General features: G+C 45.8%; 1 protein-coding gene across 3 annotated transcripts in view; it reads left to right on the top strand.

The window, feature by feature from the left end:
* Positions 1–18,511, top strand: part of Kctd1 (potassium channel tetramerization domain containing 1) — a 202,531-nt gene that overhangs the window by 142,193 nt on the left and 41,827 nt on the right. For all 3 annotated transcript variants that reach the window (XM_075969261.1, XM_075969262.1, XM_075969260.1), the window contains exon 2: positions 13,869–14,047. In XM_075969261.1, coding sequence (XP_075825376.1) covers positions 13,869–14,047 — 179 coding nt within the window. The remainder of the gene's footprint in view (positions 1–13,868; positions 14,048–18,511) is intronic.

Raw genomic sequence — 18,511 nt, forward strand, 5'->3', positions numbered from 1 at the left:
GACTCTGTGTCACAGCCAAACCCTCTTGCTGCTCACATCCTTCCTTTGAGGCTTGCAGAGCCCTGACCTCCAGGATCATGGGAGATTTTGTCTGTCCCTAGGTCTGAATCATTCTGCCCTTCCTGGGTCTTAGAGCCTGGCAGGCAGGCTTCTGGGAAGAGGGAACAGACAACCAGATTGGCCTCAAGAGTGTAGCCACCCTGAACTTTTGCCTCTGGCCTTGAGGAGCAAACTAAATAGGCTCTGTGTTTGCTGGGTATGAGCTTACCATGACCTGAGGCCTGTTTGATTTTCTGTTCTGCACATTTCCTTTCTGGCAAGAAAATAAAGGGGAGGAAGCAGTTTCCCGAAGTTCGTTCCACTTCTGATTTCGTCTTCCAGTTCCTTCTGTGTTGTTAAAAATCTCTATTGTGGAGGTACGCTGCAGCGCACTGACAGCCTTCCCAGCTGACGTCATGGAGCGATAGCCTCCTGACTTTCCCCATTAAGAACAGGATTTAAAAAAATTTTCCCCATGTCGTAGCTGTCTGTTTCTTGTAGTATTAATTTCTTCTACAAAAATAGCTCAGTCACTCCAGCGAGTCCTCCGAGCACGAGGCCTGAGTTTAATCCATGGAGCCTTTGTTTAAAATCTAGGAACTTTTATTTGCGACCTCGTTGTTGGGGGGTGGAAACAGGCGAGCTCCCTGACCAGCCAGTCCAGCACACTGCGAAAACTGTCTGAAAAAACATAAAGTCAGGACATCTGGGCAAGGACGCCTGAGGTTGTCTCTGACCTCCATACACATGCGCATGCATACTCACACATGCGTCTACATTCATGAACATATACATATACACTTTTTTAAAAAGCTTGCTTGTAACATTATCAGCTATTCCCAAGCTCCTAATATTTTGATGCAATAATTTCTGGGGTTTTATTGTTCATATATTTTAAAGAACAAACAACCAAATAGGCTTTCCCTCTAGAACTATTGTCCCTGGGCCCCTCTATCACTCTAGCGCCACATTTGTGTGTGTGAAATTAGCGTACAGGTGCAGCTGTTCATTTAAGAGTGATGCGTCTTAAGTATATTACAAATATCTAATCAATATAATTTTAAAAATATTTGACAAAATCCCATACATATATTTCTCTTAAGTTCATTTTCCTTTTGGAGAAGAAAGAGACGGGGACAGAGAGAAATGCTGTTGACTGGGCTTTCTTTCCAGTGTGGCAATCTAATAATGGAACTTTCAGATTTCACTATTCCAAAGAAGAAACGCACAGTGAGGGCATTTAGTCCATATCTGCGAGACACCCTGTGCGTGGCAGCGTATGAACAGCTGTGACCGTCTTCCTGGCTGTTACAGGAAGAGAGAATGCATGGCTGCAGCTTAGGAAAGAGCTGTGCACTCGTGTACCGGGTTACAGGTCATTTCAAAACAACTTTGAAGCACGCCGTATTTTTTTTATTTATTTCTTTCAGTAAACTTAAGATTTTTATCTGGAAAGAAAGAATGCATTTCACTCAGGAGCCTGTGTGCCGACTCCCTGCTCTCCCACTTCCTGCAGTTTTCCTAATGTGTGGTAGCATCTCGATGCTCTGTTCCCTTTCCTCTTCCTCTACACCCAGAAGCACCACACTCGGGGCTACAGTCCTTGGCCTGGACTCTGCTCAAAGACATTAACAAGTTTCTTATTTTTGCTAGGTCTTCAGAAGGCTCCGGGCATCTGGACATCTGGGTTACCAGTTTGCGGTGTGTGTGTGTGTGTGTGTGTGTGTGTGTGTGTGTGCGCGAGAGAGAGAGAGAGAGACAGAGACAGAGACAGAGAGACAGAGACAGAGAGACAGAGACAGAGAAGGAGGGAAAGACAGCATCCCTCACCTGGGATGGTCCCTGCATGTAAAGTGATGCAGGGTCTTCATGGACCCTGTACACATGCCTACAGATGTTAAACCACTTATTATCCCTAATACAATGAAATTGCTATGTAAACGGTTGTTCTAAAGTACTGTAAGGGATTGTAGTTAAAAAAAATATGCCAAGTATAGATTTTAAACAATACTGCCAACCTTCCTTCACTCTTGGGTGTGTCATCCCAGATATTGAAGGTGCTGTAACTGTCACTGTCCCTTCTGTATGCAAAGCACCCACTGTCCCTCTTCAGAAGCGCAATTTCATCTTCCATCATATTTTAGTTTTTCGAGACATGATCTCATGTAGCTCAGTCTGTCCTCTAACTCACATGTGGCTGATGATGGAATGACCTTCAACTCCAGATCCTCCTGCCTCCGGCTTCTCAGTGGTGGGTTACAGGTGTGTGCCACCACACCCAGCTTCTGCAGCGATAGGGAGGCACACGTGGCTTTACAAGTGTTAGCAAGCACGAGTTACATCCCTAGGTCACGTTTCTCCCTGTCTCTGTCACTGCCCTCCCTACCACAAACACGAGAAGGGGCTTCATTCTAGCCTGGCCTAGAGCTCACTATGTACCCTAGACGAGTCTTGAACTGCGGCAGTCGTCCACTGGCGGCTATGCCCAGCTTCTCCTGCTATCTTTACCCTCCAAAAGGTTGGAAGGGTCATCCCTGTCAGGCCTCAGAGGAAGCTGGGTGCATATGGTTTGGGTTTCTCCAGGATCACCCAGACCACGGGACTGAGCCGAACCCAGATCCTCAGACTCTAGACACATAGGTTCTGTCTCGTCGCCATAAATATACCCTATACACAGAACTTTGCCAGACATATGAAGTCTTGAAGATGGCCTTTACTTAAAAATAAAGTGATTCAGTACACTTTGGTGATGGAAATACGTTTAAACTATACTGTAAATCGGCCCCAACCTGGCATTTGATTTTTCAAGTGATGAAGGGGGTGGTTCTGCTAAGGAGCTACAAAAGCAATACTGAGATTCTTTCTTCTTTTCTTTTTTCTGAGGCCGTTTCCCTGTGTAGCCCTGGCTATCTCAGAGCTCACTCTGTAGACCAGGCTGGCCTCAAACTCAGAGATTCTCCTGCCCCTGCCACCAGAGTCCTGGTCTTAAAACTGTGAGCCATCACCACCTGGCCTGAGATACTTACAGTGTGGAAACTCCAAGTCAGTGTAGAGACTATCACATGCATGCATGCATGTGCAAACTTGCATGTGTATACACACATTAATTAAAAATAAAATCTTAAAAATACAGTAAAGAAAATAGGCCCCATGATTTGAAGGAGCCCATGCATTAAGTAAGTGGAAGTTTTGACATGGATCTCACAAGATTTTGGGGCCTAATTCTGCATAGTCTTCCTCACAATTGAGACTGATGGACATTGTCCCCTAAGTAGATTATGAATGTAGTAATCATCAGATTTGAAGCACTCTGGTACTTGTTGGTCTTTTAAAACTTATGTAATGATTGAGAAATAATTTTTTGGTTTCTCTCTGTGGGCTTAAGTTAATTCTGTTGTTTATTTTGAGTCAGTCAACAGAAAGTAGCGCGTAGCACCTGAGAAAGGCCTGGTAAACAGCGCTGCGCGAATGAGAAGCAGGAGCTCCCTTCAGTACTCGGGCACTGTCTGAGACGCTTGCAGTTGGCTCAAGGGGCAATGGCTGGCAACGGTGTGATTTTAAAAAGAATCTTTGAAAATCCAACAGAGTTGTGTCATTCCTGAAATAACATACCCGAGTCAACCACAGCTCTCCATCCCAGGGAGCAGGTCCTTGTCTATGAGACTTTGATTATAGTTTGCTTGCTACGAATGGAATGGCTGTCAGGGTCTGGAAGAGAGTGAGTCAGATTGCTGCTTTCCCTGGGCTATGTAGTCTGTACATGTTAGTGTTTTGTTTGTGTGTGTGTGTGTGTGCGCGCACGCGCGTGCGTGTGTGTGCATGTGTGTGTGCATGCGTGTGTGTGCCTGTGTGTGTATGTGTGTGTGTGAGAGAGAGAGAGAGAGAGATAGACAGAGACAGAGAGAGAGGTGGGGACAGAGGAGACCGACAAAGACTGGTTCATACATCTTAGTTGAAACTGGGGAAAGATTCTAATCTATACGGGATTCCTTTCCTACTCTGTTGTATACTGTAAATTAAAATAGAAAATAATGAGGCATTTGCCCTGCACATGCCTTTCGGGAGGTGTCACCAGGAAGCCCGCGTCTTTCCCCAGTGAAAGGCTGATAAAGTCCAGCTTGCGAGTGAGAGTGTGGAAGACAGGGCGTGCGTTCTTAACAGATAAGGCCATTAGAACTTCCAGTTTAAACTTCAGTTCTTTCTTGGCGGCAGTGCCCCCGGGGTGCCTGTTTGAACAGCACGCGGCCAGGTTCTACTGAAGAGACAAATTTTTCATTAGCTTCTGTGGGAAGATGCCTGAAGTGAAATCCCTTGAAGGATTCTGCTTTCCCAAACCGTTGCTGGGTAGGTGAGATGGATGATTAAGCTACCACGAGGCAGAAAACTGAAGCAGCTGGGAGATGTTAATGTTGAGATAAACTGATTGACATGGTGGGAAATCTGTGCGGGCCAGATATGAGCAAAGGAGGAATTAGAAAGAGTTCAGGGCGCTGCTTCCTTCCAGAGTAGTTCAGTTAGACTCAGCAGGTCCTATGAAAGGAAATGATAGGAACCTTTTCACCTCGCCCCAGCCACATCTGCTGGCAGGAATGGACCCCAGGGCCTCTCACAGGGTAGACAGGTACTCTTCCACTGCGCTATCTCCAGCCTTGGTTGGATTGTTGTTGTTATTGTTGTTGTTTTGTTTCTAGGCAGTAGTCAATGAAAATTAAGTGTTTGATCAAGAGAGTGTTTTTGACTAGGTTTCTGTAAAGATTATTTTTGGTTAAATTTTGTTGTTTGGCATTTTGCTAGAATTTAGAGTAAAGAGAAAAATCTTGAATATGCATGTATCTTAGGTATGTATACCTGTGCAGCACCCAGATTAACATAGAATTTTCTAGCTCTCTGAAGGTTTTCCTCTCCATTCCCACTGAATGGCCTCCAGAGACTGCCAGTGTTCTGACCTCTGTCATTACAGATGTGTCCTGCCTGTCTGCCTGTCACTTCCCATGGATAGACACACAGTGTGTGCTCTTGTCCATCTGATGACTGTCTGTCCCTCCCAGAAGGCCTCATTTTCCCTCATTATATGTTTTCTCTTTTCTTCTCTTTTTTTGTAATAATGTCAATAAAAACAGCAGAAATGCTGTCAGAAACAATGAGGGGAATGAACGTATGGTAGGGCCCTGCACTCCTGGGTTCAATTAAAAAATTCTCCTTCTGCTTTGGAAATCAGTATGGTGATTTCTCAGAAAATTAGGAAACAACCTACCTCAAGACCCAGCTATACCACTTTTGGGTATATGCCCAAAGGATACTGCATCATACCACAAGGACATGTGGTCAAGTATGTTCATAGCAGCATTATTTATTACTTATCTATTTATTTACTAGTCAAAACCTAGAAACAACCTAAATGTCCCTCAACCAAGGAATGGATAAAGAAGATGTGGTACATCTACACAATTGAGTACTACCCATTGGAAAAAAATAATGACATCTTGAAATTTGCAGGCAAATGGATGGATCTAGAAAACATCATATTGGATGAGGTAACCCAGACTTAAAAAGACAAATATAGTTGAATTCACTCATAAGTGACCTTTGGGCATAAAGCAAAGAAAGCCAGCCTACAGTTCACAACCCTAGAGAACCTAGACAGCAATGAGGACCCTAAGAGAGACATGCATGGATCTAATCTACATGGGATGTATAAAAAGACAAGATCTCCTAAGTAAATTGGGAGCATGGGGACCATAGGAGAGGGTGGAAAGGGAGGGAGAAGGAAGGAAAGGGAGCGGAGAAAAATATAAAAATATATAGCTTAATAAAAAAATTAATTTCTGAAAAAAAGTTCCCCCTGTTTGGAAGATCTTGAATTCCAGGCCCATGCTGAGATACATATTAGGACCTTGTCTCAAAAAGCAAAAGACAAACAAAAGCCAACCAAGCAAAAACACAACAACAAGCCACAAAATCCTCCTGCTTCCCTAGCCCAAGAATGAAAGCTTCAGATTTGTCCTGAGCTGCCCTCCAAAAATAGTAATAAAATGTCAAGCATACTTTCTTCTGTTGCCCAAGATGATAGCCAGGGTCCATAGGAGCTATTTAAATTAAAAATCAAATGCATTCAAATTCGTGAGAATTAAAAACTCAGAAGCTGAGCATGGTGAGATCACCTGTGATCCCACAGCACTCGGGAGACCGACGCTGGAAAGTAGGAATTCAACACCACATGTTGCTTTATGTTGAATTTAAGGCCAGCCTGGGCTACATGAGATCCAGTCTCTGCAAAAACAAGTAAGTAAGTATCCATTCCCTCCATGGCACTGAGGCCATCAGGTACCACAGTGAGCAACATTCCCACGGTGGCAAACTATTAGCTCCCTGAGGCCATCAGGTACCACTGTGCAACATTCCTACAGCAGCAAACAATAACCTTCCTGGCTCTTCTTCCTCATTTACAGGTGAAAGGATGTTGTATTGAGCTCTTTCTGAGGGTTGGGACAAACAAGTGGTTGAACCCTCTGCTGTACTGAATCCATAACTTCTACAATGTGCCTTGTACACCTTGGGACTTTAGTGATGTTCTCTGGGACATTCTTGTTCTCCTACTTGTCAGTCTCTTAACCCCTGGGTCTCAACTAGACTGTCCCTCCCAGCCCACACCAGGGGCTCAGACTGTCCCCTGGACCTTCCCACTGTCCCTCCCAGCCTACACCAATGGCTCAGACTGTCCCCTGGACCTTCCTGCTGTCCCTCCCAGCCCACACCAGGGGCTCAGACTGTCCCCTGGGCCTTCCCACTGTCCCTCCCAGCCCACACCATTGGCTCAGACTGTCCCCTGGACCTTCCTGCTGTCCCTCCCAGCCCACACCAGAGGCTCAGACTGTCCCCTGGACCTTCCCACTGTCCCTCCCAGCCCACACCAGGGTCTCAGACTGTCCCCTGGACCTTCCCACTGTCCCTCCCAGCCCACACCAGGGGCTCAGACTGTCTCCTGGACCTTCCCACTGTCCCTCCCAGCCTTGATCAGAGTAAAGTGATCTTCCATGAGCTGCCATGTCATATGGCCTTCTTGTTCCCTAATGACATCCATTTGCTGATCTCTCCTGGGGACCCAGACCCTGGGTGTAGTCATTTCTTTCCCACCCACCAGCTCCTGAATAACCACATTGAGGCTTACAATTACTTATAAATCCTCTGCTGATAGCTCAGGCTTGTTACTAGTTAACTCGTACATTTAAATTAACCCATTTCTATTCATCTATGTATAGTCATGAAGGTTTGTGAATTTGATCTGTCATCTAGCATGTCTTGCTTCCTGAGCAGCTGACTGATGTTCCTCTGACTCCACCCTCCTCCCTCCCATCATCCTCAGTTTGGCTTTCCTGCCTAACTTCCTGTCTGGCTATCAGGCAGCTTTTTATTAACCAATGAGAGTAATGCATATTCACAGTGCACAGAAGGATTATTCTCACTGGGGCTAGACTTTCTCCTTCGCTGTATTGTCCAGCACATGGTACCATTCCCGACACTTAGGAGATGTTAATTCATATCAAGGAAGGAAGAAGCTGCCAGCCACAGGAGGCCAGAACAGTAACTGCCGGTTTTGAGTGAGGGCGGAGTTTCTTATCCCGTAGTAGAGGCAGCTCCAAGAAAGATGTTACTGGAAACAGTTTTCTGTGTGACCAGCTTTCAGAGTATCTTTCTGTGCCCTGAGCTGATCCTTCAGCAACGCAGCTGTACATTGAAGTCCTCTGTACTTATTTCTGGTTCTAGTTTGTGGTTTTCCCATCTGTAGAAGTAATGGGGACAGACGTGTGCACACTACAGGCCGGCAGGTAAATGATTACACAGACGGAAAATAGCATCTAAGAAGGGTGCTAGAGACCTCTGCTGCATCTGTGTCAGGAATCTGTTCTTAGCATGACAGGCCAATTCTCTCAAGGCCAGCCTGCCTCAAAGGGAGGTGACAGAAATGACAGCTCACACAAAAATCCGTTTACCCTAGTAGCATGCAATCCAGAGACAAAGGGGCTCAGCATGGCAGATTCCAGGCCTCAGTTTGCACCGTGGCCCCTGGTTTCATCTTCAGGCTTCGAGGGAGACAGCTGTTGCATGGCGAGGAACAATAGTTCTAAGTATTCAGTGTCTCCATGAAGGGAAGGGAGCATGTACTCTGTCATAGGCCTCCTCTGCTCTGGGTCTCCCTGGGGGCTGGGGAGCTTGCTCAGGTGGTAAAGTATTTACCTCGCAAGCCTGGGAACCTGCATTTCAGTTCCCAGAACATACAGGAACAGAAGCCCACTGTGGTGGTGGCACACATTTGTAAATCCCACACCGGGGAAGCTGATACAGCCTGGGGCTCACCACCTAGCCAGTACAGCCTACCTGACAAGTTACATAGGCATGAGAGATCTTGTCTCAAAAGTCAGAGTGGAAGATGACCTAGGAATGGCACCTCAGGGTGACCTCTGGCTTCTTCATGTGTCTGTATATACATGTGCACCCTCATGCATGTACATGCACACAGATACAAAGAGAAACTAATTTAAAGGGTCTTATCTAAGGGGGCATGTGCTAGAGGATGCATTAGGATGGGGCAAGAGTCTAGAAAACTCCAGGAGGTTCAGGAGGTCAATTCTAATCCTTACCCTGAAGGGCTCAGCCCTGCCCCTCCCTATGTCCAGCTGAAGACATGATGGTTCCATTTGAAAGTTAGCAGTAGCCATCCATTTGTGATTTACAATGTAAATGGTAGAGATCTGGAATCCTTAACCCATCAGTTATGCTTTGGATTTTTGCTCTTTCTCTGTAGACCCGGCAGTGTTGGTGCTGTGCTGAATGAGGTCACAGTCTAACTACAGTATTAACCCTGCAAATCTGTTCATTTCCGCCCGAGCACCCCCAGGCGGGATACAGAATGTGTCCAATTGAAGTTATTTCAATTCTGCAGGGCAGTGATGGGCTGAATTGTAACAAGGATATGTGCATGTATGTGTGCATACATAGCCAGGGAATCATCCAGGAAGCCATGTAGTAAGTATTTCTTTAAAAAAACATAATTTCTTTATTGATTCTTGGGGAATTTCACATCATGCACCCTAATTCTGCTCCCCTCCCAGTCCTCCATATCCTTCCCTCACCCCTGCAGTGCCCCACCAAAAGAAAATTAAAAAAAAAACAAGCAAGCAAACAAACAAACAAAAAGCCCTTTGCTTCTCCTTCTTTCCCGCCTGTCCAACACCTCTTCACTCATCCTGGTGGCATTGGGAGCCGCAGTTTGTCCAGTCAGCTTTACTAGCAAATGTTCATTGCAATGACTAGCAAGTCATTCGAATCTGGTTCAGGGCCTCTGGTTTCTGGTACACCATCCTCACTGGATACTGACCAAAACTCCCCTCAGATATTTCTTGACCACCCCAAGTCATAGAGGTCCTGCAGAGCATCTCACAGGACCAGTCCCTTCATGATCTGCAGCAAGTCCTTAATGGGATAGATGTTAGGGTGGGCCAACCCAAGGCCTGGCTGTGGGCCTGGCTGGTACCTGAGCTGGTCAGTCTCAGGTGAGGAGGCAGAGCCCATGCCTTCAGGGTCAGTTCTCCCTCACCCGCGGTGACGGGTGGAGTCATCTCTCCTGAGTGTCGGGGCCAGCTGTCTTGTGTGGTGAGGGGCTGCGCCAATGAGGTGTGGTACTGGCTCAGCACAGCACTCTGGTTTTACCATGTGTGCTTCCTCTGCTTTCCTGAGCTGACATAGGCCAGAGACATCAACTTAGATCCAGCTGCAGCAGGACCATGGACCCAGACATGGCCGTTGGCAGCAGCTTGGATCCAACAGGTGTTTGTGAAAAGTGCTTTCTTATTACTTTGTGGGGTGTGTGGGCATGATATACGTATATGTGTGTGTGAGTCGGTGAATATGTGTACACACAAGTCACCGCATACATGTGGAAACCAGAGGTCCACCTAGGGATTGGTCCTCTACCTTCCATCTTGTGTGTGGCAGGTCCCGGGTGCTGGGTACTTTTATCTAAACTTGACATGGGCTATAGTAATCCAAGAGGAGGGAGCCTCAATTCAGAAAATGCTCCCCTAAGATTGGGCTGTAGACAAGTCTATAAGGCATTTTCTTAATTAATAAGGCATTTTCTTAATTAGTGATTGATGTGGGAGAGTCCAGCCATTATGGGTGGGGCCACCCCTGGGTTCTATAAGAAAGCACCTCTCCATGGCTTCTGCTTTCAAGTTCCTGCCCTGACATCTTTCAGTGATGGGTCACAATGTGCAAATAGAAAACAAATAAACCCTTTCCTCCCCACCGTGCTTTTGGTCATGATGTTTCATCATAACAATAGTAATCCTAGCTAAACAGAAATTGGTCCCAGGGTAGTGGGTGTTGCTGTAACAGACTTGACCGTGTTGTCCTGGGGAGAATTGTGGAAAGACTTTGGAACTTTAGGCTAAGTCACTGAGTGTTGAGAGCTCAGTGGGCTGTTCCGCAGGGGCTCCAAAGGTAACTATGTTGAGAGCACTGTGGACCTTGGATGCCTGGTTTGTGATGTTTCAGAAGGGAAGCAAAGATTCTACCAGGCTTTTGTGTGAAGAATCTGTGGTTCTGGTCAGCTGGACCTGAAGAATCGGCTGTGATTAACAAGGGCTGAGAATTACTGAAGTGAAACCTTTGCTTTTCTGGGACAATGAAAGCTGGCCAGCTGGTACTGGAGAATCAGCTGTGATGAAGAAGAGGCCAGCATCACCGTGGTGAAATCTGGGAAAGGTTTCCTTGGGGTCAGCACACAGAGGCTGGGCTCCCCAGGCAGCTGAAGTGGGTAGTCTAAGAGCCATCTGATGACGAACCCGATCGGCACGGTACACGACAGCCCAGAACCCCTGGACTCAAGTGGTCCTCCTGTCTCAGACTCCTGACTACAGGCATGCGTCACCATGCACTGGTTTGAAGGCAGCAGGGGGTCATGGAGAGCAGCTGAACACTGTGGCAGGGCTGCAGTTCCCGGAGAGAACACAGAAGAGGCATTGGTGACAGAGCAGCCCAGTTGCAGCAGAGACCCCAGCATTTTGGAGACACCAGTGCCATGGGATGACCACCAAGAGCAGCAGCGGTGGGGGAGCAGAGCCAGCCAGAGCCTAGAAGACGAGCTGTGTGGGTAGCAGAGGGTTCAACCAGAGAAGTGACCCGTCCATTTGGAGGAGCCCAGAAGATCGTGAGTGGATCCCAGACATTGGGTGTTGAATTATTTACACAGTTGGAGTTTGATTATGACTGTGCCCTCGTTCCGGTTCTTTCCTCTTGAAATAAGAAAGTATTTAACTTTTTTTAAAAATAGGTTCCCACAGTTAAAAGACTTTGGCTATTAAAAGAATGTGTTTTTAACAGGGGTTGAATTTGTATGACTTGTGGGACTTTGTAAGTTTAAAATTTTTACATTGTGATGTCAATATTTAATACATGAGCTTGGGGATGAACAAGAAAAGAAAGGTCGAGGCTTAACAGTGGTGTGTTTGTGTGTTGACAGGGGTCAGTTGTGCTGGCTACTTTTATGTCATATGAGAGGAGAGAACCTCAATTGAGAAAATACCTCTATAAAATTGGGGTGCAGGCAAGCCGTTAAGGCGTTTTTTAGTGACTGATGAAGGGGTATGCACCGAACTTTGTGGGTGTCACCATCACTAGCCTAGTGGTCCCAGGTTCCATAAGAAAGCAAGCTGAGCAAGCCATGAGGAGCAAGTCAGTAAGCAGCACCCCGGTGGCCTCTGGGACAGCTCCTGCCTCCAGCTTCCTGTCTGCCTTCCTTCCGTGATGGACTGTGATGTGGAAGTGTGAGCCAAATGAGCCCCTCACCCCACCCCCCCCGCCCCAACTTGCTTTTGGCAAGTTTCCTCACAGCAGCGGTAACGCTAGCTGGGGCACTCCCTTTGTTGATCGCGGTTGTACTTCATATGCCAGGCTAGCTGACTCAGAAGCTCCCGGCAGTCTCCTGCTTCAGCTCCTCACTGGGCAGTGGGAACGGGGATTACAGACTTGCTGCTGGGCCAGGGCAGATATGAATTCTAAATCCATTCCTCATACTTACATAGCCAGCATTTTATTTTTTGTACCATCTCCACAGCCCTTGATCACTTTTTAAGGGTGAGGTATCGTCTGTCATCCAGAATTAAAAATACTTCTTCTGGCACTTAACCTTAATATGTTCTACCATCTGTGACTTTGCTTCGTCCCTGCTCCCACCCCATAATAACCCTTTCAACTCCTTTTCTTTGTGTGTTCCAAGCACCCTTTTGTGTCCTTAATTTCTATTTTGCATTATTGAAGAATACAGTAAAGAATGCTCTAGTGAATACCCATGAATTTGCCACCCGATTTAGGAACTGAAAATGAACTCTTTTCGAGTGGCATTTTCTGGGCTCTGTTTCCTGCGCCTTGCAGAAGAGCACCACACAGATGGTAAACATTTTGTGCAAGGCCCCATCACCTCGCCGTTCCTAGTGGCTGTCTGGGAAAGCTCGCCAGCAGCAGTCTCTCTTGGACTTGGGCTTAACCCTAAGTAGTCTAACATCTGAGCGCCAGGTAACACCTCAACCTGTTCCAGGATCAAGAAACCCATGATGCTTTGTAAATTTATGTTATCCCTTGCACTTTAAGTACAAGACTAAGCAACTTCCCTTCTGAAATCTCTATCAGAGACATTTTTCATGTAACCCATTCACTACTTTTGGCACATATGGTGAGTGTGTTTGAAAACAGTCTCTGCCTAAATTTCAAATCTGAGAATGGAGAGAGAGAGAGAGAGAGAGAGAGAGAGAGAGAGAGAGAGAGAGAGAGAGAGAGAGAGAGCTCACACGCGCGTGTGTTCAGTCTTACAGAACGCTCTTTTGGTTTGTTCCTCAATTGATCTATCATTTGATGACTCTAAGTATCTGACCCTGTGGAGTGCCAGAACCTGGCATGCCTTGCCTGTGGCGTGGAATCACCATGGTGTTTACTCATTTAGGCTGTATCCTGGGACAACTGGCGTCTTTTCTGCTCTTGAGAGTGCAGTTCCTTCAATGTGTTCCTGCTGCCGTGCGCCGCTCGTGTCCTGGTCTCTTCCTGCTGCTGCACACGCCTCCCACGTCCTGGTCTATTTGTTTACATCACACCTTTTGCAGCATCTGCCTCATCTTCTTCACCTTGGAAACTTAGTCTCTTGAGAAGTCAGGCACACAGCAAAGAAGCTTGTCTGGGATCTGTTGTTATGAAGCATCCCCGAGCCACAAATTCCCAGGAAGAGAGCTGGGGAGCAAGAAACTGGCTTTTTATTTTTTTAAATCTATGGAATGATAAACTCATGGTGTCTGTTTGAACAGCTGATGGCTACAACTGTACAATACTCCTTTGTGATTCAAAAGCTAGAGCCTTAGAAACTGTCCTGTAGAACACACGTGGCTTAGTTCCTATGCATAAGAATGAGGAAGTTTTCAAAGAGAACTATAAACTATACATGGTTTATTTGGGTGCATATTGTTTTAAGCATTTATTATCTTTTCATTTAAAATGAATAGGATTTCTCCATAAGCCACTTGTCATTTGCATAATGTGAAAATCCATTTGTATAATAAGCCCTCAGAGTTGGCAGAATTGGATCCCGGGCACATGAAGTTCCTTTCTCTCTGTTGCAGGTTTTGCTTTGCTTATAATACTGAAAACCAAAGTGAGAGGACCTGGTATTTCCCAGATGTTATTAAAGAGCTCATCATCGCCACTCACCCGCTCATTTCCCAGAATCTATGTTCTCGTCGTCATTGGCAACAGAACCGTGTCTAACTGTGCTTCTCTCTCTGTAGGACAGTCGGCCCAATATGTCAAGACCTCTGATCACTAGATCCCCCGCATCGCCACTGAACAACCAAGGCATTCCCACTCCAGCCCAGCTCACCAAGTCCAATGCACCGGTCCACATTGACGTGGGCGGTCACATGTACACCAGCAGCCTGGCCACCCTCACCAAATACCCCGAGTCAAGGTAACTGCAAAAGTGGGGGTGTCGCTCTCAGAAGTGTGTGTGTGTTTGATGCTCTCAACTGCTTTTCCTTTGATCAGAAGAACAGTGTGGCCCAGCCAATACCAAGCGCAGGGCATGACCCGCTGAGGCTAATCACGGCCATGGCTGTTTGATTCCACAGTTGGGGCATGGAGTACTCGTCCGAATGCCACTTTCTGAGTGCCGTGGTAGACACCTGTAATTCTAGCCTTCAGGGACCTAAGGAGAAGGATATTGAATTCAAGGCAGGCTGGGGCTATATAATGAGCTCAAGACCAACCAGGACTATAGAATGAGGCCCTATCTCAAAATAAAAATGACGATGGGTGGGGGGCGGTGAAATGACCCAGAGCAGGGCTAATGGCCTCAGTTCAAACCATGTCAAGATGGAAGGAGAGAATCCAGAGCATTGTTCTCTAAGCTCCACCTGTGCACTGTGGTGTGTGGGCACAGACAGAGAGACAGACACACACACGAGGGAGAGAGAGAGAGAGACAGAGACAGAGAGAGACAGAGAATAATGTTTATAACATAAATAGACAATATTGAGTATAAATCATAGTTGTGATAAGAATGTTATAAAGTATTTTAGTTTTTTTTCAGATCTTTCTTGACTACCTAAAAGAATTTCAGCCAGGCAGTGGTGGCACACACCTTTAATCCCAACACTCGGGAGGCAGAGGCAGGCAGATCTCTGTGAGTTCTAGGCCAACCTGGTCTACAAGAGCTAGTTCCAGGGAAGGCTCCAAAGTAACACAAAGAAACCCTGTCTCGAAAAACCAAAAAAATAAAAAAAGAATTTGAAAGTTGGGGTGAAAAGGATAGAAAAATGTGTTCTCTTGACTTCCAGATTTACTTTCCAGATTAAAATGAAGTGATTAAAATATAGGTTTGTAAGCTATCCACAAAGCTGTGCATTTACCCCTGGCTCTCAGCTGTTCGTGCAGGTGTGACTCGGAAATGCTAAGAAAGCGATACAAAATCACATGGTCACGGTGGCTGTAGTTTTAGTTTTCAAGAATATGACCCTTAAGCTCACTGCATTGAAAAGGCTGACCTCAAGCCCGCAGAGATTTGCTGCCTCTGCCTCCTCAGTGCTGTGATTGAAGGAGGCGTTCCCCACTTCCCTGGGCTCATTAATTTTATTTCCTTGATGTGAAAATTTAGTTTATAAAATGGTTAATAACTTTTTATATACATTGATTTGTATTTTCCTCATGCATATAAATATTTTGCCCACATATAAATATGTACAGCATGTGCATGTGTGGTGGCCTCAGAAGCGAGCAGAGGGCTTCCGTTCTCCTGGATCTGCAGTTATGGATGCTTGGGGGCTACCACGTGGGTTCTGGGAGCCAAATCTAGTCCTCATTTTCAGTAGCCACAAGTGCTCTTAATAGTTGAGCCTTCTCTGCAGCCCAGGGTTCCAACATCTTAAGCGACTTGTCCATTGATTAAAACAATAAGAATCTGGCTCGATAACTATTACTCTTTTTAAAGAGTACCTATTGTATTTCTTCCAACCTCCTGTTGATACTGACATTAACTACAGAAAACCACTGCTGGCCCTTCAGATGAGGGAGTTAAATCCAGGGTCAAGTACAAACCATCTACAAAGGTCCATATCCTGTCCTGAAATGTAGGGCAAGTTAGTGACTTGGTGGCCTTGGTCTGGTGGCCTTTGCTTTTGTTTGCTTTTAAAACTTCTGATTTAAGGGCAGCCAGAGGGGCTTCCTTCTCAAATACATAGGAACAGAAATATTTCCTATTTGGTGTGTTTTCAAAGTTTAGAATATTTGTCTATGTATAATGAGATATCCGGGGAAATAGAACCCAAGCTGAACATGAAATTCATCTATGTTTCATATATATATTACACACATATCCTGAGGATCATTCTGTATCGTGTTTTTAGTAACTCTGTGGACAAAACAAAGTTTCAGGACATGGAATTTTCTATGTAGGGTCTTATGTTAGTGCTCAAAAGGTCTTGGGGACTGGGGAAATAGCTAACTTGGTAGGTGTTTGCCACAAAGGCATGGATCTCACTCCCAGAACTCACAAAAGGAAGCCGGTATGTCCCTATAATCCCAGCTGTCCTGCTTATCCTAGGAAGAAAGAACTTCCGTTGAGGAATTGCCTCGACCAGCCAGGCATGCCTGTGGGTACTGTCTTGATTGCTAATGAGTCTAGGGAATTCAGCCCACCGTCGGCTTTCCAGTCCCTAGGCAGGGGTCATGGGTTGTCTAAGAAAGCTAGCTAGATATGAGTCTTCAAGCAAGCCAGCTGGCAAGCCGCATTCCTCTGTAGGATCCACTTAAGGCTCACGTTTGACTTCCTGCCTTGGCTTCCCTCAGTGCTGGGTTGTGACCTAGAAATACAAGGTAACTGAAGGCTTTTCTCCTCCTTTTCGGGTGTTTGATCACAGGGGCAGAATAAACAGTACCAGGGAGGGAGTAAGTGGATCCCTGGGTCTCAATGGCCGACCAGCTAATTAGGCAAGCCCTAGGCCAATGAGGGACCCTGTTTCCAAAAACATGATGGACCGACCGCTCCTGAGGGATGACACCCAAAGTTGACTTTTGGCCTCCATACACACGTGCATTTCTCCAAGCCCCACAAACATGTATGAACACATATGTGCACACATTCCAATAGATGTCCACTCAAAGTTCTGGACTTTGGAGCATTTTGGATGTGGGTGGTTGGACCACTGGCCTGTGCCTTAGGCTACTGGTTTTAGTCTAGTTGCTCAGTGCAGCTGCGTGGATCTTCTATAGTCTGATGCTCTCTGAGGGCCAACCATCTGTAGCATTCCGGATTCGCTTGAACTTTGGGCAGTGGTGGAAGATAAAAGGTTGGCCACTCTCTTCATTCTGTTTCTGTCTCTCATAATTTTCCAGTCACCTCCTGTTGGTACTACATATTTTAGACCTCAATTAATGTCTCGCTTGGAGACTTCCTAGTCTATCTTCCCATGAGTTTCCTCGAGTCTCATGATTCAGATCCTGAACCACGCATCAGATTTCGTAGATGCCTTTATTCTCTCTAGCTGCTTGGTCTCTTACAGCAGTCAGCTGCCACGTGCACTACTGAGCATCCAAAGAGAGGACAGTTCAAATTGAAATTCCCTTTTGATGGACATTACACACTCAATTTTGAGGCATAGAACTAAAAAAAAAAACCCTCTTAAATATCTCAGTGATTTTTATATTGCTTCCTTTTCATGTTGGAATGGTAATATTCTGAGTTAAGTGGGAATGCATTTCAGACAAATTCTGTCTCTTTTTTCTTTTCCTATGTGACTTCTGTGTCTTCTTTCCTGCATGGCAGCACTAAACTAGGAATCCTGGCTTCTATGACAAGAATTAAACCTGCCCCTTCCCCATCCTGATACTTGCACACACCGCAAACTGACTTTTCTCGGCAGCATATTAGAAAAGGCAGGATTATCGGCATGCCTTCCTAAGTTTTCCTCTCATTTCCAGTCACCCATAGTGCCATAGCAGCAACAACAAAGAAATGTTTTGTTTTCTTTGGATGTTTCAGGTGTCAAACTCAGGGCCTTGTGCACAGCAAGCACATGTTCTACCACTAAGCCTCACCTCCCAAGCAGAAGTGATTTGATTCGTTGTATCTGCATTTAGACACAGGCTCTGCCATTCACCGGGCAGTTCTTTGATGGATTGGTAGGGTCCAATGGCCAAACACCTGCCTTTCCTCTTTCAGAACAAATACAGACATGTCTTCTTGCAAAGCTAATAATTAATGTGATCATAGACATATCTTCATAGTCCTGTGTTTGATGCAGAGAAAACTGCCTTCCGAATTCTAAATGGACCCCACTCCTTCTATGCCTATAGCCAAGACACAGCCTGACATCAGGCTCTCCTTCCTTGTATCTGGGATTGTGTCCTCTCTTGCATACTCACCATGAGCTCATCTTTTCTAACAGGATATAGCATTAAACTCATGTCAGGTATCAAAGAAGCTTTCTTTCCCATGGCTTATAACTAAAACTAATGACACTCTTCAGATAATAGTATTATCTGAATACTACGGTGTCATTGGCCCCCATGTGCTGCTCTGCTTCTCCTTGGTTCTTGTGACACTGCAGTAATTAGACATTCATCCCAAAGAAAATTCAGAAAGGGACCCACACTCAGATTTTGGCAGTCAAGCATATTTAGAAGAACAGACATTTGTGATTTTCCCCATAACTCAAATGTCCCTTCCAATTTCTATGAAGATCTCCGACCTAGCCAACCCTCTGTCAATAAACCCAGACAGCCGGCTGGGTTACGCATGACCTTGGAATTATTAGCAACTCCTCTGGTTAGGATTCTCTAGGTTCTAGGGGCTTGGAACCCTCCTTCCCTGCCCTACCCACTGAGTCCCTGTGAACCCCTGGTTCTTCTCTAGCTGCCTCTTCAGATGGAGTGGCCC

Source organism: Microtus pennsylvanicus, chromosome 4 (assembly GCF_037038515.1).
Source record: "Microtus pennsylvanicus isolate mMicPen1 chromosome 4, mMicPen1.hap1, whole genome shotgun sequence".
NCBI classification, from domain to species: domain Eukaryota; kingdom Metazoa; phylum Chordata; class Mammalia; order Rodentia; family Cricetidae; genus Microtus; species Microtus pennsylvanicus.